The sequence below is a fragment of the Myotis daubentonii genome, chromosome 7, assembly GCF_963259705.1.
Source record: "Myotis daubentonii chromosome 7, mMyoDau2.1, whole genome shotgun sequence".
In the NCBI taxonomy this organism is placed as follows: Eukaryota; Metazoa; Chordata; class Mammalia; order Chiroptera; family Vespertilionidae; genus Myotis; species Myotis daubentonii.
This window is the reverse complement of record NC_081846.1, coordinates 90,976,750-91,001,683: the sequence shown is the minus strand read 5'-3', so window position 1 is coordinate 91,001,683 and position 24,934 is coordinate 90,976,750. Positions and strand designations below refer to the sequence as shown.

General features: G+C 41.8%; 1 protein-coding gene across 1 annotated transcript in view; it reads left to right on the top strand.

Annotated features, from left to right (window-relative positions):
* The first annotated feature begins 233 nt into the window (after window positions 1-233).
* The window catches only part of CNTNAP5 (contactin associated protein family member 5), an 883,495-nt gene continuing 858,794 nt past the window's right edge, over window positions 234-24,934 (top strand). Inside the window, exon 1 of the mRNA XM_059704743.1 lies at window positions 234-785. Coding sequence (XP_059560726.1) covers window positions 704-785 — 82 coding nt within the window. The 5' untranslated portion in view covers window positions 234-703. The remainder of the gene's footprint in view (window positions 786-24,934) is intronic.

The following is a 24,934-nucleotide window of genomic DNA, read 5'->3' as shown; positions in this document are numbered from 1 at the left end:
TACTGCCCCCGCCGCCGGCGGCAGCGAGCGCTCGGCAACGTCCTCCCATCCCTCCCCGCCCCCGCCCCCGCCCCCGCCCCCGCTACCCCCGGCATTGAGCGCTCGGCAGCACCCCCGGATCCCCCCGCCGCCCCGGCACGGAGCGCTCCGCGGCGCCCCCCTATTCCCCCCCGCGGCCCCCGCCGCCGCCCCCTGGCACGAACGCTCCGCGGCGCCCCCATCCTCCCTCGGCCCCAGCCCCGGCCGCCCCGGCACCGAGCGCGGGGAGCGCCGAGAGGCAGGAGCGGGCCCGCAGACGCGCCCAGCCGGCGAGCGCGGAGCGAGGGGCGGGCCGGGCGGGGGCGGCGCCGCGCAGCCGGCGCGCCTATAAGGAGCTGTCCGGCGGCGGGTGCTGATTGCAGCTCCGCATCCAGCGAGCGGGCGCCTGTGGTTGCAGCCGGGTTTGGCGCTGCTTCCCGGGCAGGCGAGGAGGATCCAGGCCGGCGAGCTCCGCCAGCGGCAGTCGCGGGGACTGTAGCGCCAGCCTCAGCGCCGGGAAGACCGGCTCCGGGTTGGGTCGAGCTTCCGGGCGCGGGATGGACTGAAGCCGCGGTGCCTCTCCGAGGGGGTGGGTGGGAAGGGGTCACAGTGCGGAGAGAAGCGCACGGGAAGGAGGCGCCGGCGAATTCGGGGTTCCGCTGGAAGAGAGCGCTTCGCCGGGGCCATGGATTCTGGAACCCTGCTGCTGAGCATTTTCACTTTGCTCTCCTCCGGCTTGTGGCGTCCCGGATTAACAGCGACAAATTGTAAGTGTCCCCCCCCCCCCCCCCGAGCCCGTGGTGGGGGGGAGATGGGAAGCGCTACCATTTGGACAGACCAGCGTGCTCAATTGTGTCTGCTCTGGGCAGAGGGGAGGGGAAATGCTGGTTAGTGTGGTTCCATCACTCTTCCCATCCCAAAAGTTAGCGGAGCTCGAACGACCCGGCCCCCTGGATTTTCTGCCCTCTCCCCAACCGCAAAGTTCAGGGAGAAGGGAGGGGTCTGTGCCCTCACCGCCCTCTGGCCCCGCATTCCAGCCCCGGTCGGTCTGGTCGTCGCCGCCAGGGCTGCTCCCGGGAAGGCCCGGGTTCAGGTTGTCTGCGCCGCCGGGCTGAGCTCGGGGATAGAGAGTCTCCCAGCCACCGCGCCTGGTGGCCGCAGCTTCCTCTGCGAATGCGGCTGCCCAGGGCTTGCAGGGTGCCTGGTGACCCCCAAGACCTGGCTCTCAGCTCTCTGCTAGGCAGAAGGCGCCGGTTGGGGTGTCTTGCAACCAATGGACATCAGTTTACGAGGACAGGGAGTTTGGCCTAAGAGTCATGGCCCGGTGTAGTCAAACCACAAGATCAATGGCTGTCCCTGTTTCAGAGGAAGCCCTCTGATGCACACCCCACCCCAATCCTTGTGCCAAAGGACACGCCAGGAGTGCGCGCTGAAGGTACACACTGTTCTCCAGGCTCTAACCTCCGCAAGCGCCGAGCATTTAATTTAATAGGCAGGAAGGCTGGACACCTGGGGATCCGCCACCTGCACTGTGTATTTAAAGAACTCAGTTTGTCAAAGTTGAATACATCTCTAGAACCATCAGAGGTTTCAGCCCAATTGCTCAGCTGCCTCTCTAGGCAGAGAAGGGGAAGTTTTCCAGCTCTGGAAACTCCTAAATGAGAACGAGTGCCATTAAGCCATCTGTGTTTTTCCAACGATGGTTCACCAGGGTTCTTCAGTTTTCTGGGCTTGCTTTTCTATCTGCTAACCCCACTGGAACCTCAGACACGTTTACTCATACGTTCTAATACTATTGCTTGTAATCGGAACCATTTCTGAAAGTAAGACAACACCATACCATGAGTCCCTCTTCTTCACTCCCACCTTCTTAGGTCTGAGAAGGCCTTGAGTGAGACACTCAAGGGAAGAGACTTCGACAATTGTTATTTACTGAAAACTCTCCAAAGCGGGGCCAGTGTTTTTATCTGTCTTTGGAAATGGTAGACATTCAGAATCTATAGCTAGTGGTAACGCTTTCTAAAGGCTTTATTAAAGTTTGAATTCTAAAGCAGTGCTGACGAGGTCATCCTCTCTAAAGGGGAGGTCCTACGGGCTTTAGATTAGAAATTGTTTCAGAGAACAGGTAAGGACAGGCTATAATCTAATTTTTATTCTCCTCCTCCTCCTCCTCCTCCACCTACCCCTGGTTCTCCTTCTTTTCCTTCTTTTAAGTGGAATTGTTCCCATGATGCTTTAGAGAAACATCTAAATCCTTTAGTAAGAGGAAGGAAGTTAGGCATGGTGCTGAGCTATCTCTCTACCTCCGGGAACACTAGAGGTCAGTATTGTCCCGACAATGTAAAGGTGCCGGCGAGAAATACGTTTTCCTTGGGCACATTCACCTCTGAAAATAGTGAATATTCTAAAGACACACAAAGATGGAGTGAGCAGTAGTGGTGAAACAGGTAGAACGTACTCTATAGGAATGTGATTTGGGCTTTATTACATAGTCCGTTTTCTTAAGAGGAAGGAAAAATATAAATCATTGAATGGCATTTTCTGTAAATTAATTGAAAGATGGTTAATATGTTATAATAACAATTATAAAAGTATTATGGTATTAATTTAAGGCTCATGATTATCATTACTAATGCAGCAATAAAGCTTATTCTGAAATTTAAAATAAAACTTTGTGATAATGAGCTTTAATATTTCATCACTGACAGTTTAATTTCCTTATTTCCAATCAACACTTCAATTGAATGCACCCTGCTTGCTAAATACTTTAGGGTCAGTGTTCTAAAAAAATAATGATGAATGTCTTTGTTATGCTGAACAAAATGGATTAAGTGAACAATAGTCTAGCAGCAGAAAATTACTTCTGAACTCAGTACCTCTTGGTTGGCTTCAGGTCTGTGATGCAGAACCTCTGAGGAAAGATAGAAAAGAGCTCTCCACAGTTCTCCCAGACCTCGACCGTCCTGCTCTTCACCCATCACATACAGGGCTTTCATTTTCTAGCCATTCCAACCAGTTAACACTCACATGCATATGTTGAACAACAGTCCATTTGTACAAGTATATAAATTATTTTAATAAGTTCTTTTTTTCAATTCCTTCTATATTTTGAAATAATATTTCATGTCATTTGTGACAGTAGCCTTGAAAATGGATTAATTATCCAAAGTGCTTCATGGTGTCTGTGTGCTTGTGAACTTTGTTCAAGTAAAATCAAGTTTTGTTTCCATTCTCTAATAATAATTTATTGTTGTTGCTATTGTTGTGTCTGTGTGTGTGTGTGTGTGTGTGTGTGTACTTTTCTCATAATCTTACCAAATTTGGGCACTTATCTACAGGGGGAAAATGAATGCTTACCCAATTATATATTTTATACATTTCTAATTAAATAAAATTTAAATAAAGTTGGGTTAGAAGGCCACTACAGTACAGATATTATGAATTTGTGCAGAGAATATAATTATCAACCAGTAATAAAAACTCTGAAAATTCCCCCATTCCAGATTTTCAGGATATTAAATAGCTACAACACATTCTTTGGATTTACCCTGAGGGGATTAGTTAATTTCATATGTAGATATGATAGGCCAGTGTCAAATGAAAAACCTTTTTACATATAAAATCAACTCATTTAACACAGACAGAAAAAGAATGTAACCTAATAGTTAATTAAAGTGAAACCAGGATTTTGAAACGCCATGGAGTTCTAGCCCTAGTTATGCCACAGCTAAGATGTCAAATGCCCATCAGGTTATGCAACCTTCCTGTGCTCACATGCTTGGGTATAAAATAGCAATTGAGATGTGTATCCTATACAGATCAGCTGCTTAATATTTTACTGAGGATATTCTTCAAATATTAGATATGTTGAAAGAACATTATGATGGGAGAACTTGAATTCTGAAGATAAGACAAGTGCATGGGATAGCAGTGTCACTATTCACTTTTTTTTGTTGTTATTTAACAATACTCAGATGTTATGTGATTATAAAGACCCTTAATTTTCATCAGTAAGTATCTTATCTGTTTGTTGTTACATATTAGGTTAACACAGATAATAACCTTGGAAGAGAAACACGAAACTCTTTATCCTAGCCCTCCATCATAGAACTTCATCTAAAATATACAAGGATGCCAATCATGTTCATAGAGACCTTCAAATAAAGGATGCATTGTAGCTTCAGTTATCTGATATTGATGCACCGGCCCCATCGATAGGCAATATTACAGACAAGCAAAGGTTAGGTTGATTTCTCTCATCAAGAAAGTGTTTGCAGTATACCTTTTGTGGTATTATACTCCGCAGAAGTGAAAGAAGTATATAGTGCTCATTTAGAAGAGTCCTAAAGATTTTCCCATGGTTGAATGGGCTTAATTTTGACCATCCATTTGAATTCTCTTTCCTTTCTATTCACATAGCCTCCATCTCCAAACCAGATTCCTGTTTATACTACTGGAAATTTTAAAGGAAATACTAGACTAGCAATTTTCACACAAGGGCACAGAATTATGAGACAATTTATATCCATAGGAATATGTGCCCCCTCCCTTATTCTCAAGCGAGTGAATGAATGTTCTCTAAATTGCAAGTTTTCATTTTTCCTTCTTCACTTTGCCCCGTTTTTCTGTAGTGGGATCCAGTTTTCCTTTATAACATTGCTTTATTTTTCAGTGGCTGTTTGTTACAAAACAAAATAATGTGATATATTGTTTGAAATACTTCTAAAAACCTTTAGAATATGATCAAAGCCTCTTAGCTTATATGGCAGAAATCTGTTGAAATATGGCTTTTATACATGAGCTAATTATCCTTGTCATATAAGAAAGTAGGGGGAGGGTCTAGTTACCTGAAAGACTAGAATAGCCACTCGTTCAGTAGGACTTTATATTGAATCTTCAAAGTACTGGTTTGGAGCCAATAATGGCATTTTTAATGCAGAAGGGAAGCTGTCTTCATTCATCAGCGCTCTGACACTGTCTGGCTGGTGTCCTTGTGAAGGTTATGGACGTATCCTAATGTTCTTGATGTATTAAATAAAGAAGTTGGATCAAATTATTATTAAGGACCTATCTCATCATAATGTATTCTTGCCTGCTGATGTTGCCTACTGGTCATTCCATTTGGATACTTCAGAAATAATTGTACTCAAAATTGTTAAGCAATTTTATTTATAAGAACAGCATAATAGGGTTTTAATTTCTACTAACTGCTTTGTACTTTGTTTCTCTCATTTCATATGCTAAGTCCACATAATTTGGCCAGGCAACACTACTAGGTAGACTTTATTAAATTCACTTTATAGATGAGTACATTTAAGGTTAATAGAAGTTAATAATTTCTCCAGGATCATAAAGTTAAGCAATGAAAAAATCAGGATCTGGAACTATATCTACCTATCTCCACCGACCACACCCTTAGCAAGATATTAAATTGGTTCCCATGAAGTTAGGCTCTGTGTGAACATCTGTGGAAAGTGCGTCGGGATTCCTAGGATTAGTCTCTGTAGCTCTGTCCTCAGCAAAGGGCATGGAAGTCCAGTTTCCACCAGAGCCAACTCTTAAGTCATTCCTTAAAAAAGCATCCAAACATTTGCAATACATACCTAATGCAAGTAGCCAAGTGTTACAATGATAAGAGATAAGAGGCCTCACATTTGACATGTACCAGGTGCTTTATTATTTTACAAATTTCTATAAAAATGTGATAAGGAAACAGCATAAACTTGATAAAGACTTGTGACCACACACATACATACACACACACTCACTCACACCCCAATGCCTGAAAGGTACCACTATTGACATCATGTCTTGTCAGTTTATAGATGTCAGACCAAACAGCACTGCCTAAAGCTAGACTTCATCGTGACCACTTCTTGTACATCCCCAAATTTCTAACTTTATGGAACTCTTTCACACTCCACAAACGAGCCATGTTTTCTCACATCTCCTCACATCATTTATTTGCATGACTTGTCTGCTTAGTTTAGAACACCCTTTCCCATTTTTTATGTTCTTTAACTTTCTCACAACTCTACACACACACACACACACACACACACACACACACACACACACACTTCCCCCAGGTTGGGTCAAGTGCCCTTATATATTACTATTAGAGGCCTGTTGCATGAAGAGATTCGTGCAATAGGCCTTCCGTTCCCCTGCCTGCCAGCAGACATCGGTTTTCCTCTGGCACCAGGGACCCAGGCCTTCGCTCTGGACGGAGCCTACAGTCTTTGCGGTTCCGGATGGAGCCTTCAGTCTTCGCTCCACCACTTCGCCCCTACATATGCAAATTAACCTCCATCTTTGTTGGGTTAATTTGCATACTCTCCTTATTGGCTGGTGAGCGTAGCAGAGGGACGGTTACTTTACATGTTTGTCTATTATTAAGTAAGATTATATTTTTATGGCACTTCTTATAATCTTTGTCTACCTAATTAAATCGTAAGTTCCCTGATAATTATATTTTATTTTAATGTCTGTATTCAAACTAAAACATTGGACAAATGAATGGATGAGATAATAAATGAATGGTCTCCAACTAAAAAAAATATTTCTAAATTAAAATAATTCTATGGTTTATAGCTAGAATTTTTAAATGTTTTTGTTTTATATTTATTTTTTAAACTGACAAGCATTATCTGCTATTATTTTGGAGATACCAAGGAGTAATTAGCATATGGGACTGTTGGTGAAAGAGCAGACTCATTTCAGATCCTACTATTGGCCGTGCAAGCTGATTAAGAGCACTGCACTCACAGGAGCCTGCCTTTGCCATGACAGGGTTCTACTGCCTGTCAAGTGGTCATTGGTTCCTTCCGTATCCATCTGAGCTCAGTACAAAGCTTGAGCTAATTTTACTAAGTTTTTTTTAGTATTTTTGCAAGTTTAATGAGTGTTCTTACTGTATATATATATATATATATATATATATATATATATATATATATATATATATATATATATATTCTTCATAGTCCAGGCTTCAGTATAAAAAGGTACTATTTAATTGGGTTTTAGTCGTAAATCACTGGACAGACCTTTTTTTTGCCTACAACATAACCCAAATAACATTATTCTTAGTTTCCAATGTCATCTCATCAAACTGTGGTGGGGGAAGATTAAAGTGCTATTGGTTTGTGTGTGTGACTCATTTGAATAAATGAGTCCTTACTAAAGGTTTTCTTTCCACAACTCAAGGTTGTGGTTTCTTTCAAAAAGTAACCTGGAAAAATAAAGTTGACTAAGAAGATATAGTCCATGTCCTCAAGGAAATTTGAACATGGGCAGCCAGAAAAACAAATTTTTTAACATGTCAAAGTGATAAATGCTGTAACAAAGTTAATCACCAGGTGCAATGTAAGGTGTTTGGGTCATCAAGGCAAGCTCTCTGAGTGGAATGAAAATTAATAAAAGACTTAAATAAAGTCAGACTTCACTGGCTGGAGAAATGCAGAGATTACTATAGGCTTTCTGTGCAAAAGTGTGAGAGAGGTGTACTCTAGTGACTCTGTAGGAGTGGCTCAGAGGCAGAGGGACAGAAGAAGAAACTATAGGGAAGTGTTGGGCTCTTACATGTTTACTGTTAAAGCTATGGAGAGTCATTGAAAGATTTTGTACATCTAATTAAATATACAAATTCAGATTTCCATTTTTTTTTAAAAAATCACTGTGAAGAATAGACTAGAATGAGCCAAGACTAATAGTAAGAAAACTAGTTAAGAAATTATTACAATAACTCATATGATAATTAATAAGGGCCAAAGAAGGAAGTTTCAAATATGCAAAGTTTGCAAAGAATCAGAAAGAAAATAATGGCCAAGTAAATTTAAAACATGGAAATGGATGAGCTAGTACAGTCACAAAAGGCACAGATTGGTGGTTAAAATGCATTCTACAGCTGCTCGCATTGTTTTTGACAAATGAGGCCTCTAGACGCTGAGAGAGGTGCTCTGTTCTCTGAAATGAACCTCTTCTCTGGGAATACCAAATGACCAGATTCTCAGTGTGGTATATTTCAGATTTGCATGACACCATATAGCATATGCTGTCTGTATCTATCATCTTGATGCATCTCCCAGTCTGTAAATTATGCTGGGTTTTGTCAGCAGCGTGAGAACTAGTCATTAAAGAATGTGCAATTAAACCTCCACATCCCCCTTCTCATTCTGCCTCTGGCAGGGGGTGAACCGGGATCATTACTACCATCTCTGGTTCCTCAGTGAAAGCAGGAACTAGGGGACTTGGGAGTGCCACATTGATTCTCTATCATTGGTGTTTAATTTGCATAAATTCCATGTCACTACTTTTCTAATGTCTTTTGTACATATTTTTGGGGGTTGATTAATGCCATCTGTTCACAGGATCAGCTGAATTGATTGAGTTTTAAAGGATGACAACAGTAACGTTGAAGATAGAAAGTGAAGGGAAATGCCAAAACACCAATTATGATGTATATTATTTTTAACTATCCACCTTTGGAAGCATAAATATTCCTCTGAAGACACTAAAGAAACTTGCCTAACAGACAGATGCTTGTAGGTGTTAATCTAGGCTACTGTTTACTTAATTTAGATACTCTCTCCCTCCCTTTATTCCTTCCTCTCCCACTCCTCTCTGTCATGGGGCCATGTATTTGGGTGTTACTTCTGGCTTTTCTCTGAGCTCCTGAATGTGATAAAATATGAGAGGAGGGGGGAAAGTCTGTTGGATCCAGGGCTGCCTTGTGAAACTCTGTAGTTTCACCAACTCTGAAACCTCCCAACAAAGCCTATTCTGAGGGCAGGCGAGGGCAGGCCTTACAGGGTCTGCCATCCCGGGCCCTGGGAGAGCCCATCTGATATAGTATCCCCAGTCATCTGTCCCCAAACAACTCTCTGCTAACTCCATTAGCCCCCTGAAGCTGCAGATATGGGGGAAAGCCATTTAATTCATAGAGATAAGCATTACCACATAGAGCCCTATGGGGATAGAAAATATAGGAATGTAAATCTATATTGAACTATACTTGACTGAGAGAAACACACCTTTTGCCAAAGAAAGGTTTATAGAGGAGAGAATACTGGGTATCTGAAGATGGGGAAGTATGTTTTGAGTTGAGGAAGAGCAAATAGTAGAACATTCCGGATGTCCACGAGGAACGGCCTGCCTCTCCTCTCCTCTCCTCTGGGAACAATGGGTAGATTCGCATCCTATTCACTGTGGCTGGGTGTGAGCTGCAGGTTCTGGACAATCCATAATGGGAGATGATAAGCTCTTACCCATTCACAGGAGGAAGGGGAACCCAAAAGCCGAAGTAGTGAGCGGAAAAGGAGCTTTGTGGAGCAGCTGTGTGTAAGAAGTTTCCCGGACCCACTCCAATCTGCGTGGAATCCACTGCGGTCACCTGGCACTGTGCTGTCATCACAGTTTACCTTGGAGTGAAAGCTCTGCCAGGTGACAGGATTTGGGTCAGATTCTTCCAGATTAGAGACAGGCTGAGCTCACTAGGATATTAAAGGAGATTAATGCCTCTCATTGTACAACAATCAGTAACTTTGTGATACAATCAAAAGAAATGAAACCAGCAGATTGGAATGTTGGGATGTTGGAGAATAGATCAAGAAATGTGTCTCTTCTTTGGCAGGGTTTCTATCTGTGACGGAGCGGTAACTGACATGGTCTTATTTCACTCTTCACCTTAGGCCTGTGGACATTTGTTCTCCCCCCACTGCAAATTAACATTTGCCGAATGACTTGTTTTTATGCTTTTCTGGTAGAAGCTAAAGCTTTTCAAACTTTTCCATTGAAGTGCCACTCACCAGGAAAAAAAAGTGCATAAGAGCCCAGGGGATTTAATATTTAAAATATCCCCCAGTGAGTATGTGCTGGCTTGGATGGCGAGGTAATTAACCAAAATTAAATAGGTAGAAGGTCACAGTGGGATTTTAATACACGTTCTCTGACTCCAAAATCCATACATTATTTTCACTCAAACTGTTGTTTCTTAAACCCAAAATTAAGGCTGAGCTATTCTTAAACTGGGAGGTGTTACTTTTCAGAGCCAGTCCTCTCCAATCTCTGGTGAAAAACGGCTTGTCAGTCTAGACCCACAGATTTCTCTTAGTGTTTAGGTAATTCTATTCTAACCTTGCAAGCAGTCCTTCACCCACACCTAGAAGTCCCTGTGGCAAAAGGTTTCTGTTGGTCTGACCACTGTAAAAGTCAATTGCATCATTCATTAAAGCTCCTGCCACCAACTCTTTAAGGCCAGGCTCTGTGCCTGCGACTAACGGCCTTGGATTCGATGATCTGTGCCCACCATTAGTGCGCCTGCTCCGGTTTCATTCTCCCTAGGGACTATTTTCACTAAATGTCCTATTTTCTTCATACATCATACCCCGACAGTCCAAGAATTTTAGATGGATGTCTGATATTTTTAAGTTTGTGTAAATGATGAAAACACTGTGAGTGATACTAGATCACAAGTTCAATGGCATTCAGTTCTGTTCGCCATCTCCGAGCTGCAGAGTTCAGCCCACACCCAGCCCATAACCCCCTTTCACCTGGTGGGAATAGATGGGGAGGGGTTAACAAGCCCATACCCAATACCAGTACTCTTCATCACACACCAGGTGCTTGGTAGAGGAGGACCAGCCTGGGTGTGAACTGCTTTCATCACAGACTGCATGGGCATGCTTTGCTTTATTCTCAGCTCTCCTGCACTTGCTCTTTTGACCTGCACTTGTTCTTTGGACCTGCACTATTGCTTGGCATTGTTGTGAGTTGTGTCTTTGTGTCTTTCTGCCTTCCTTTTCAGCTGTTTTCCTGTCTTAGTTTTCCAAGGCTGGGTGATTTGTCCTCCACCCTGTATCCTCACAGTCTTGACACTCTCCCTCTATCAATGCTGCTCTCAGAAAAGGACTTAAGGGACTCTGAAGTGGCTCACACTGAGGCGATTGATAAATGCTGGGTTCCAGCTCTTCAAAATAATTAGTTTCAAGGAATAAGGCTTTAGTATTTAAACTTATTTTAGGAGCAGAACTTTTTGGTTTCCAAGATGAAATCATGCACAGAATTTCAATATGTGAAGACAAAGATTCTGCTTTGAGGACGAAGGGGCAAGGAGTGCAAAACCCTGCCCTCATCTGATCCTCACAGAAGGATGCATGAGGACATCCGCCTTGGTCCTCAGTACAGGCATCCCTCAGTGCACGTTTCATGCACAAGCAATTAGGCACATGCAGGTTCCAGGAAAGGTGGGCTGGTGCCCTCAACGGTCACCAACGCTTGGCTGCTGGCCTTCCCACCTGACTGTTTGCATCAGTCCGGTGAGATTATTAACATTTTTAATGTTGTTACCTCTGCCAAGGTGCCTATTTTTAACCCTTTGGAAATATGCTTTTTCTTGATGAAATTTTATATAAATCTCAGGGCAAGAGAATGTTACTGACATTTGCTGACTTGAAAAAATAGTACCGTGTCCAAGAAACATCTCCTCATTTTAGTCTCCTTAGTTAATTAATAGTCAATAAATATTCTTATTTTTAAGGAAAAGTCATCTTGTGAAGACCTTTATATATCCACTCCTGTCCCAGATATCCTCTTGGAACCTCCTCAAAAGAAGGGATTTCATGTTATCCATCAGTGAATGACAAAAAAATCACTTGATAAATTGAATTAAAGCATAGACCGGTAAAGGTAAGCCCCGGTGGAGAGAGCAAGCTTGGATCAGGGGCAGTCTAGGGACAGCCACTGGATGTGGGCACGCAGGTCAGTGCTCCCTCAATAATCTCATGCCTATAATGCCCAACTCTTGTGAGAGAAATGGAACTTGGCCTCCATCAGGAAGGCGCTCCCAGAGACCCTCATGATAATCAATGGGCTAGAAGTGGTAAAAATCTCAGATTAAATAAAATTGTTTCATGTCCGAATTCAGTCTTGGTTTCTAATTTTGACTGGACTATTAATTGCAGTCACAGGCTTGAATGTGTGCTTAGAGCACCATCCATTAGAAAATCCCATGTAGATCCCATTAGAAAATTGCATGTAGATTACAGAGCACTCACATATGAAAATAAATCCAGGTGAATGCCAGATGTTCTTGCTGTGTATTCTTGATGGAATTTCATATAATAAATAATGTAATATATATATATATATATATATATATATATATATATATATATATATATATATTACATATACACACACACACACATGCACACATACACATACATGCAAATACTAGTACATTTGAGTTTCTTTTGGTTTCTTTCATGGTTAACATACGAGGTGGAATTTTACATAGGTATATATTCTACATGAACTGCTTTTCTTTTTTGTTACATGTCAAAATTTATTATTTCTCAAGGTCAATATTGATATACTAGAGGCCTGTTGCATGAGGAGATTCGTGCAATAGGCCTTCCTTCCCCTGGCTGCCAGCACTGGTTTTCCTCTGGCACCCGGGACCCAGGCCTTTGCTTCGGCCGCAGCAGAGAAGGCAAGCCTCAAGGCTTCTCCGCTCCAACCACAGTGGAGAAGCCAAGCCTCTTCAGTCTTCAGTGGTCTTCAATCTTCACTCTGCACCTGCATATGCAAATTAACTGTCATCTTTGTTGGGTTAATTTGCATACTCATCCTGATTGGCTGGTGGGCATAGCGGACTGACTCCAATTTACATGTTTCTCTTTTATTCGTGTAGATTGATGTGGGTGTCATCTTTGTGAATATTTACTTCTCCAGATAACACATTGAAATGGGCACCTGGATGAGAATGAATATTTATTTATTGGATGGGTTTTGCCAAAAGGATGGATAAATGCTGTTGGGAGGTGTGCTGCCACATTCCACTGTGGCTGCTCTGTTTTAGGGTGGCGTTCAATATGTAGCCTTTGGATTTAGATTTACTGTGGTTATTTTTTTATGGTTTTCCTCCATATGATTCTTTTATTTAATGGATAGAATGCAAAACTTTAAATATGTTCAGCTTGACATTTTAGTAACATAATCAGGAGATAATGGTACTTGAGCATTTGGATAATAGGTGTGCATGAGATTAATGAACACCTTGCTTTGGAATTAATTTAGGCAAAGATACCTGGTACTGTTACTTGAGAAACACAAAACTTCTTCCAAAATTATCTAATTAAGGAATACAGGAAGAGACATAAAATTACAAAGTGGCTACTTAGGTTTTGAGGTATTGATTTGTTATTTTGAAATAATATTATGTTATGTCATGTGTTTTGGAGAAGTATGTGTGTGTATATTTAATGTTGCACCCTTCTTATTAACAAAAGTTAGTACCACATGTTTAGGCATCTTTGAACACATTAAACCAGTTTGAAATTATTTCTAAAAGTGTGAGTCTACAATAGAAATATTTCATGATCTAATCAGCACTCCTTTATTAATTTTGAGTATATATATATATATATATATATATATATATATATATATATATATAGTAAAGTTTTGGCTTAAAAGGTATAATTTTGATAGGTTCTGTATGCTATTATATATACATGGAATGTATATATGCCTTGCTAGGTAAATATTCACACATATTGCATTCTTGGTAGTGTCCTTTATGAACAAGATGGACTTGTTTAGCTGTTACACCAGCACATCTTTTCCAGTCATTAATGGCCTGATAAAAGGCCTGTACTTATGAAAAAATGCCATAATTAAGCACCGACTGTGGCTTAGTAGTCAGGGGAATAAAACATTGTGAAAATTCATTCGTAAAGTTAATCCAAGAAACATCTGAGCAAGTGAAATAAAAATAATTCAAGGGGAAAGTGTATAACTCTATTGATGTTCTCACCTTGTTAATACATTATTTGGGGTAAAGATCTCTATCTTTTATGCATAAATATCATTTTTGTTGAAAAATTCAATTTGACTTAGTGAGTTTCTATAGCTAAGTGTTTTGTAACTTCATTGAGTAAACAATACCATTTTGTATATGGTGAAATAAAAATTCCCCACTTGGCCAATGAGTCTCATGTTACACACCATCTAACTCTCACCCTAGATTAGAAACTAAAGCCAAGAGAGCACCTCTGCTTTGTGTGTGTGTGTGTGTGTGTGTGTGTGTGTGTGTGTGTGTGGTGTGTGTCTTAGGAGGGTTTGATTCCTAGAGAAAGCCAAAGACTTCTTTGAGAGTCCACTGTCCACATGTCTCACACAGCACTCATATGCTCCCACTGTTGATTGCTTAGTTGGTGTTTCTCTCATAACAGAAATTAAACCTGGTAGTATTAGATCTGTAGTTATCAATTAGAAGCCATTTTTCCCCAGGGGACATTGGCAATATATGGAGACATTTTCAGTTGTCACAATAGGGAGTTTGCTACTGGCATCTGGTGAGTAGGGATCAGGGATGTTAGTGAGCACCCAGCAATGCACAGGAATGCATCGCACAGCTGATAATTATCTAGCCCCATAGGACAGGATAGGCAAGGTCTGAGACACTGTTTAGATCTGTCATTCATGGACTTTTGCATGTTAATTGAAAAAAATAACCCACCATCCAAAAAAAAATCCTCTCTTCTAATGTCTAGTCCTGTACAAAGATCCGTATACTAGGAGAATATATAAATAATGGTTCTGGCTGTGTGACTTTGTGCTTATTATTGCACATTTCTCCCATATAAGGATTATGCTATCTGCCCTAAGTATGTACTTTTGTGAATAACAAATGAAACAAAGAATGTCTTTTGAGAAGCTGTACTCACATATTCATTTTAATTCGCATTATTTAGAGAAGAAATGGCCTGGCTATAATGTTCCAATAGTCTTTAAAAACAAGGGGTAACAGAGGCACAGTGTGAGCAGGGATCATCGAGACATATCCTGGACTGAGAACTGCAAGGATCAATTTTATACCATTTTTCAGTTTTTCTAGTTATCTTTTGATTTAATTTTTAGCCTCATCTTGAAAACCATCTGGCCAGGCCACCTTTGGCACCAGCTGAAGTTCATGTGATAAGATAGCATTTTCTAACCATTTGCCATTTATTGTAGGACCCCTCTGGCATACCTATATATTTAAGAAGCTCTGGGATGAAACTAAAGGTGCCATGGCAGCCTATGCAACTGCTAAAGTGACATATGGGCATGGCTCAGGAAAGGCCATCAATCAATTAATTCAGATGACATATTGTACCTTATTTAGCAGCTCAAAGATCAGTTAGAAAGGATAGTAACTTTCACCTCTTATCTGGTCTAATCCAATCTTTAATTTTTAAAATCAATTAAAGCAGACATACAGCTTTTGATTTGCCTTTTCACTGGAAATGGGGTGGTTGGCCTTGGCCTCTACTGGACTTCTACTTTTTTGAAAAGGCAGGTTATAAATTCAGAGGCTGAAGAGTTGGGAAATGCAGACCTCTAGAGTTATTGTAGTCCAGCCGTGACCTGTAAAACCTATGTAGATTTCCACATTCCCTAAAAGCATTCCAGGTAGGTGGCTGCTTAATCTTTCTTCTTTCTCATAAGCACACACCCACAGTTAATGTTCCTACTCCACAACAAGTATGACTACCAGAGTATCCTGCCTTTCATTGTACCCAGCTATCTCCAGGTAGCACCAAACCACTCCCCTGAGGTCTATTCACTGGAACATCTCAAACCACAGTTTCTCCATTTTTATCATGATTTTTCTGTATATACCTAAGGACAGTATCCACATTTCTCTTAGTGTTCTTATATGGTACTAAAGGCTTGGTGCATAAAATTTGTGCATGGGGGGGGGTGTCCCTCAGGCCAGCCTGCACCCTCTCCAATCTGGGAAACCTTGGGGGATGTCTGACTGCCGGTTTAGGCCTGATCCTGCAGGCAGTTGGATATCCCTCTCACAATCTGGGACTGCTGGCTCCTAACCTCTTGCCTGCCTGTCTGCCTGCCTGTCACCCCCTAACCCAGGAGTGGGCAAACTTTTTGACTCGAGGGCCACAATGGGTTCTTAAACTGGACCGGAGGGCCGGAACAAAAGCATGGATGGAGTGTTTGTGTGAACTAATATAAATTCAAAGTAAACATCATTACATAAAAGGGTACAGTCTTTTTTTTTTTTTTTTTTAGTTTTATTCATTTCAAATGGGCCAGATCCGGCCTGCGGGCTGTAGTTTGCCCACGGATGCCCTAACCGCTTCTGCCTGCCAGCCTGATCACCATCTAACTGCTCCTCTGCCAGCTTAATTGACGCCTAACTGCTCCACTGCTGACCTGATCGCCCCAACTGCCCTCCCCTGCCAGCCTGGTTGCCCCTATAACTTCCCTCCCCTGCTGCCTGGTCACCCCCAACTGCCCTCCCCTGCAGGCCAGTCACCCCCAACTACCTCCCCTGCTGGCCCGATCCCCCCAACTGCCTTCCCCTGCTGGCCTGGTCACCTTCAACTGCCCTCCCCTGCTGGCCATCTTGTGGCGACCATCTTGTGACGATGCCGTGTAAGGGCGTTGCACGAGGGTGTGACACCACCTAAGCTTTTATTATATAGGATTCTTTTACTTTAAAAATGCTTTTTATTGATTTTAGAGAGAGAGAGATAGAGAGAGAAAGAGAGAGAAATTACACACCCCCTACTAGGGATCAAGCCCACAACCAGGGCTTATGCCCTGCCCAGGAATTGAGCCAGAGACCCTTCGGTGCATGGGAAGATGCTCAACTAGATGCGCTATACTGGGCAGGGCTATATTCTTTATCTTTATTTCTTCTAAGATACAACTCTTCATCTTTGGACTTCCCACCATCAAGTTCCCTTATTTTGTACATATTCTTTTCTGTCAATATTCTTTTCAAAATAAAATGTCTAGAATATTACACAAGCATTCCTTAGGTTTAGCTCTTACTGCCTGGGTGTTGGCCATAAGGAGACCAGGGTTGCAAAGAAGATTCAGCTATGTTTCACAGCAACATAAACCTTCACATATAAAATGAATCAAGCTAGAGAGCAACAGGAGATTATTATCCATAGGCCACTATTGTCTCTCCTTTTTCTCACTTATGATTTATTCTTAATTGGTCCTCAAATGATATAGATGTTTCTGCTCACTTTACTCAATAATATCTTGCAAAATGTTATCTTGAGGGATTCTCCTATATTGGGTGAATCGTAAACTTTCATCTTACCTCTATCTGTACAGATCTTCTCTTCATAATCTATTCTAGTATTCAATTCTTCAACCTTAATTAATTTTTTTATCCTGTAAACTCTGAAAGCCTACACAATATGCATTAAATTTTAAGCTCTTGCCGAAACCGGTTTGGCTCAGTGGATAGAGCATCGGCCTGCGGACTGAAAGGTCCCAGGTTCGATTCCGGTCAAGGGCATGTACCTGGGTTGCGGGCATATCCCCAGTAGGAGATGTGCAGGAGGCAGCTGATCGATGTTTCTCTCTCATCGATGTTTCTAACTCTCTATCCCACTCTCTTCCTCTCTGTAAAAAATCAATAAAACATATTAGAAAAAAAAAAGAAAAGAAAAGCCCATCTTTCCGGAGCACCAACATTCTCCATGGCCTAAGAAATGCACATTATTTTAATATTAAAGAACATACACAGTTGATTCTTGCATATCAGTTTTGTATCCTGCTATTTTATTGAATTCATTTATTAATTGTATTAATTTTGGTAGATTCTTTAGGGTTTTCTATATATAGTTTCATGCTACCTGCAAATAGTGCCAGTTTTACTTTTTTCTTTCCAATTTGGATATCTTTTTTTCTTGTTTGATTGCCATGGCTAAGATTTCCAATATTATATTGAAAATGTAATGAGTTTAAAAGTGCTCCTTCGTCTTCAATTTTTTTGAAATAGTTTGAGAAGAATAGGCATTAACTCTTTTTAATGTTTGGTAGAATTTCTCTGTGAGGTCATCTTGTTCTGGGATTTTTTTTGTGTTGTGAGTTTTTTTTTTTGTTTTTTTTTTTTTTTTTTTATTACAACTTCAATTTCATTGCCAGTAATCAGTCTGTTTGAATTCTCTTTCTTCCTGGTTTATTGAGGAAGTTTTATGCGTCTACAAATGTATTCATTTTTTCTAGATTGGCATATTTGAGTTCAGTGTTCCTTAATGATCTGTTGTATTCCTGTGGGCTGTAATAGCTCCTCTTTCATGTCTGCTTTTCTTTATTTGGGTTCTCTGTCTCATTTTCTTAATGAGTCTTGATAGAGGTTTGCTAACTTTATTTTTCCTTTTAAAGAATTAGCTATTTTTTTTCTATTAAGCACAGATTTATTCTAGCAGAGAATATAAAATCTCATAAAATTTTCAAATAAAACATGAGATTTCAAACATGTCTCTGGCTTCAAAATGTGTACCCAGAAGCTCAAAGTTAGTATGTCTACTCTTCTCTGACTTAGAGACTTCTCAGGAAAACCTTTGTAAAGTGTTTCCCTGAATCAATCTCTATGGGCTCACATAAAGTTTTCTGGTTTGGCCTCCAATTGAAAATGTCTTTCTTCACATTTTTTAAAAGATTGAATTACTAGGTCATGTTACAGAATGTTACTAGACTGTATGTACAGAATGTTATGGTTGTGTGTGTCTTATCTCTCAGCACCTCTTAAACAAAGGCTCTATGTAGGCAGCAACAGTAATAATACTCACTTTCTTTTTATTTTAATACCAATTGTAGACCTATCTCCGCTGCTGGCTTTCTGTGTTGGGAAAGTGGAATGCAATGAATTAGACAGAAGGACTGCTCCCCCACCCCACCCCCACCTGCCCCAGCCTTCTCACAGGAAGTCCCGCATAGTCTCTGCACTAGGACACTTGAGGATTTTCATTTTGTGTTGCAGAATTGCTGCGAAATCCCTTAAACCACTCAAGCCACTTTGTATGTATGCACATCTGTGCATTCTTCTTTCTTTTTTAAAAAAATATTTTATTGATTTTTTACAGAGAGGAAGGGAGAGGGATAGAGAGTTAGAAACATCAATGAGAGAAACATCGATCAGCTGCCTCCTGCACATCCCCTACTAGGGATTTGCCCACAACCAAGGTACATGCCCTTGACCAGAATCGGACCTGGGACCCTTCAGTCCACAGGCCGACGCTCTATCCACTGAGCCAAACCAGTTAGGGCTTGTGCATTGTTCTTGAATAAAGGTCTTACGTTTTACCTGGTTTGCAAAACATGACCATGACCCAGATAAAATGAAGAGGAAAAAACTGAGAGCCTCATTACCCTGCATGTCCTCAGGAGAGGAGAAGACAACCTGACTCCCAATGCAGAGCAGCGCCTTGTACCTGAGTATGCATGAGCGGCTTGTTCTCCCCCAGATCCTCACTGGATGGGTGTGAGCTCTGGGGGACAGACTGGTGCAAGAAAGAGCCCCTCAAAGGGCAGAATTGTCTAGAATGTAAAAGGTAAGGACAGGAAAGGGAAACAATATTCACAATTTCTAGTGGCCAAATGTGTGCATCACAAAGAAGCTAGAATAACATGGATTAACATTTTTCATTACAAAGAACAGAGACTCAAAATAAATATTCAGAGCCTGTCCCTTTGTCCTTTGCAAAGCCTCCCCTGGCATCCCTTCACAGAAGAGAAAAAGAGGGATGACAACAACCTAATATCTAGAATTTGCGAGTCTCTGAATAGCCACCTGAAATTAGTTGACCTCCCACTGAGGAACCACTGAATTTGAATCTTTTTTATTGCATCAGGAGAAAGATGGCTGAAAGGCCCTTTATTTCCTTCAAATGTCAGGTGCCCACAGCAATCAAAGAATCCCAATTCTACTAGGTCAGGCTCAGGATGATGTGCTAGAGAGAGTGAAAAACCACTTCCCAAGAGAAAAAGGCTGCCCTGGTGATCTTGGGGTCCTCTGAGTAATCCTGTGCCCTGTGCAGGGGAGGCCAGGAAATGGGCGAGGTGGGCTGGAGAGGGAGATCTGCCCTGGACCCACCTTTTTTATTAGGATTATACTGTGATGGCCTTCAAAATCTCCGATGTAAGAGATTTCATTTCTACTGTTCAGTACCCAGCATGGCCTAAGAATAGGATGCTTACCATGTGACAGCAATAAAAACAAGGAAATTACAAGAAAGGCCCAACATTTATGGAATACATTGTGGAGTGAAGCAATCCTGTTATTACTCTTGTTGACATATAGCATCTTCATAACAACCCTGCATGGCTACTGTGTGTTGAACTCCATGTTAATGTAAGAAAACATTCAAACCTGTAAAGAGTTTTTGTGACTTTATTTGAGCCAAACTGTTGACAGTTGCCAGGAAGCAGAATTTCAATGAATTGAGATAATGCTCTGGAGAATGGCAGTTTTTCACCTTGTTTTATACATTTCCATCAAAGGCGGAGACATAGGTCGGTTATATGAAATCCATTGGTGATCGATTAAGGAGGTGGGAGAAAGTGAAGTGGAGAAATCTCTGGGATTGGATAAAAAATAAAATGATAGACACATGCTTCTTTTACATAGGTGGATACTGGATAGTTAATAGTCAACAATTAACACAATAACAGTAAGGGAATTTGGGTCTCCATCCTGGCATTCTGGCGCATTGATAGTACCTTGAGGGGTCCAGAAAAAAAGAAAGTTACAAGTTATCCTGACATTCCACAGGTGTGTTATCCTTGATGCAAAAAGACAATAGGCTCAGTAAAGATCCAAGTTGATCTTTGTCAGGAAGATACTGGCCTAGGACATAACATGACCTCTAATTAAAAGTTTTTTGTTTCAAACCATCTTTTGTGGTTACTTTAGATCTCTGAGTTTGCAAGACCACCACACAGACCTTCCCTGAGTTAGTCAGGCTAGCATGTGGCCCCTTTTCATCCACACCTACTTTACAGAGAAGGAAAGAGAGACAAGAGGGAGACAGTCACTTGCCTAAGGTCACAGAGCTGGAAAGTGGAAATGTCAACACAGGCAGTCCGACATTAGGGCCCTCAATCTTCAGTCACAGGCAGCCATTATAATCTTCATGTGACAAAGGAGAGACTGTGCTGGGACAGGTGAAGAACTTTGCAGGTTTGTCACAGCTACACACAGAGCTTGGTTTTGAGCTCGGTCTGTTTGACAGCACATGCCTTTTCCAATACAGCATCTCTTCATATATCCTCATCCTGCATATCAATCTGGGAATTCAGCTCTATAAGGGACACTTCACCCTAATTCCGATGCATGCACCCGTCAATTAGAAAGGGTCAAGCTCAACTCCGTGGCTCATGCCATTGTCCTGGGCCTCAATGTTGTCTAGTCTTCTCCTAGGTGTCTGGTACGTGCAAGTGCACTGAGTGACTCAGTTGTTAAAGGGATGAGCTCCAGGCTCCTCACTAAGAATTGTGAAGTCTTCACAAGCCGGCCTCTCTCCCTGTTCAGTCACATTTCCCCATGCACTCAGCCTGTGCATATTGCGTGCCTGTTCTGTGCAGTTGTGCAGACATGGTAAAGAGCCAGTCTTCGCCTCATGACACTCCGTGTACCTGTCTAGGTTGTTGGCTATAACACCCCTGTAATAAAAAACAGAAAAAGAGGAGAAAAACAATCAGAAGTTTAATAACATGAAAACCTCCTGTATACATGGGAAAGATCCAGTAAAAATGAGGAACTCCCCAAAATGATCCAAGCCTTCACCTTCACTACTTTCTTCAGCTAAAGACAAAAGAGAAATGTCAGAGGAGGGGGCAGGGGCAACTGATTAGGGGAGATAAAGGGGAAAGATGCCTTCTCCACTGATAAGAGTTTCTAGAGACTTAGTCTTCTTCCCGGTGCAGAGAGGGAGACATTCCTACAAATGGAGATATTCCTGGTAAGTATAAATGTTTCTTACAAGAGCGTAGCTTCTTGGTTTTCAGAGTTTGTCCTGTGTCTGCTTTTTCTTAAAAATAACGAGCTCAAGATAATCCTTGTGCCAAAGAGGCATGTTTCCAGGAGGTGAGCCGTGCCCCCTTTAGCATGCAGAGGTCAGGAGCAGAAGCCAAGGGGCTTGTTTCTGGTGCTGCACTGTTTTTACAGTGTTCCCTGCCCCTGCCTCTCATATGCTCGCATGGAAGCAATTCCTCTTTGCTGATCTGTCATAGCCCTTCCCAAGCCTATGCTGTTTTCCTGGGCCAGCTGGATCCAACCCTAGCTCTACCCAAAAAATGTAACCTGGGAACCTCGGAACCAGCTTTCCATACCAGTGAAATGATAATTCTTCTCCCTCTTGTTTTTTAGCAAATTTTTGCCAGGTGCAGTACTCACATGTTGTTTAGTGGCTGCCTTTGCTTTTTCTCTGCACCAAGTAGGTGCTCAGTGAAAGTTTTGTTGGTCCATCCTGGGGTATTACCTGAGAAAGTCATCATCCTCTGACACACTGGCTGGGAAATGAGCGGCTCAGGCACCTGGTTCCTCTCGGATGTCAGGGTGCAGCTCTGCACTGTGATGAAGGATACCCTCAACTGGCTCTAGCCGGTTTTGCTCAGTGGATAGAGTGTCAGCCTGTGGATTCAAGGGTCCCAGGTTCAATTCTGGTTAAGGGCCCATGCCCAAGTTGTGGGCTAGATCCCCAGTAGGGGGTGTGCAGGAGGCAGCCAATCAATGATTCTCTCTCATCATTGATGTTTCTCTCCTTCTCCCTTCCTCTCTGATATGAATTATATATATATATATATATATATATATATATATATATATATATATATATATATATATATATATTAAAAGAATACTTTCAACTAGATTTCAATTTCTCTAAAATATAAATCTCACAAACTGCAGATTTGGTTACACTTGGCATGCTCTCCTCAGGACACTGAAATGAAATTTATAGTAGAAACCAGCTCAGAAACACAAGTGCTCTTCAAAGTGTGTTATTTTGAAGAGGCACCGGGAGAACATCGACAATGCTTAATGTTCGTGGGTGGAGAGTTCTCTGGACCTGCAGCCAGTTAAATGTCCACGGTTACCTCAATAATAGTGCACACGATCGCCCAGTTGACCAAACATTGCAGGTAGCTGAGGTGGGATAGGGACAGACATAGTGACAAGTGGCCAAATATTTCCTGGTGATATTACATCCTATGTATAAATCCACAATCATTTGAGGCCTTATCAATGATACAACCTCCTTTTCTTCCCATCTCTTCTCTCTTCTGAACACACACATACACAAACACAATTCTATAGATAAACACAAAGTGTCCCAGGAGACACAAAGAACTGGTCTGAAGTTTGTTTCTGGATAAAGGGCTGATGCAAAGGCCCTTCTTAGTAGAAGCCTGGCCTGCTCCTGAGAGGCCTTCACTTGCTCACCTCGAGGGCTTGGTGCTGCCTGTACTCTAAGGCAGAGTGTTAATATCAAGGGCAAGTGTTAATAAGGAGGCACCAATTATCCAGAACATATTGAAAATCAATGTTGCCTCTAGTGTTGCACTATGGTGTATGGCCATTTAAAATGGTTTATGATATGGCCCCAAACTTAATGAATGTTCTATCTCTTAAAGAGGTTAAGCCTAATTTTAGCAATAAATTATACGGTTTGTAACAGAGAAGCAGGAGCATTAAAAACAGTATTGATTTGGGGCTTACATAGATGTGAAGTTGAATTCCCACCCACATAGTCTAAATAAATGCTCCACCTCCTGTCTCTTACTTTGCAAAAGGGCTGAAATTGTGTCCATGTCACAAAGCCTCAGTAAGGTCAAGTGACATCCAGTTTGCCTGTCTGACATGTGGTCACTAGTCAGCACTGCTACGGCTGTTTGCTTTCTTTTCTTATGGTATTCTTTTGCAACACACAGTAGATAAGGTTTGTCCAACTGTTTTTGAAGAAGAACCAACCCCTCCCACACTCCCATCTCTGGCCCCAACTGTACCAGACTAATACCTTTGTAAAGCAAAACAACAAACTAAACAACTAAAAAAGTAAAATGAAGAAATAACAAAGTTGTAGGAAATGCAGGCCAGCACTTGACTGTTATGTCCCACATCATGAAACATGCAGCCAGATGGCTTTAGGCTTCTCCGGTCCCATGCAGGTGTTCTGTGCAGTCTGCTTCTGCGCTGTGACAAGGGTCCTGGCCTGAGCAGGGCTGCAGCGTGGTCTGCACCTCACACTTTGAGAAGCTAACTGAAAGGCAGTGATAGGGGCCTTAAACTTAATCTGATTAAAAGTAGAATTTACTGAGTTGATCTCTTTGAAACCTTTACTTCATGCCAATATGCACAGAAAGATCAACCTTCATTTGCAAGTGATGATTAAGACCTGACCCAGGAAAGTAATCGTGCCACACAGACATCAAGGACAGGAGCAGGGAAGCACTCAGAGGAAAGGTTGCCAGACCCAACACCAGAGATAGCAGAGTTAGAGGCAGCCTGGACATTCCTCTCAAACACAGGTGCCAGTATTCATAGCAGAGAGGAAGTAAAAATGAATGCATGTGTCTTGCAGTGTAGAAATCTTAGTGTTATATAGATTTCCATCCTAGTTTCCAACCAGTAGTTTATTATCATCTTGCTTTCTTGAGAGCATGGAAATCATTGGCCCTGTGGTGTGAGCTTCCACTTTCTACCTATTTCACTGCCTCTTACACTTTAATTCAGAAAGATCTATATAAATGCATAATTGTCTGTGTCACTACCCTCCTGCTGCTACAAGCCTCTCCTTGTCCTGGTTCTGTTGACCTCTCTGAATTCAGCACTCCTTTCTAGCTCTGCAGTAAGTTTTGCATTTAATGTTCTAATTGTTCTGAAGTCGTGGCAGTTCCCTGCTCACACCAGGATTTTTCATTCATTTACACCTTCTTTTGTTCATGGATGCATTTTCTGCTCCTCAGCCCAGCATCAACCCCGCCTTGCCTGGCTGACTTCTAATTATCCCTCAAGATTTACTTCCAGAAACCAAGATGGCGGCATAGGTAAACACCGGAGTTTGCTGCCTCGAACAACCACTTCAAAAATACAACT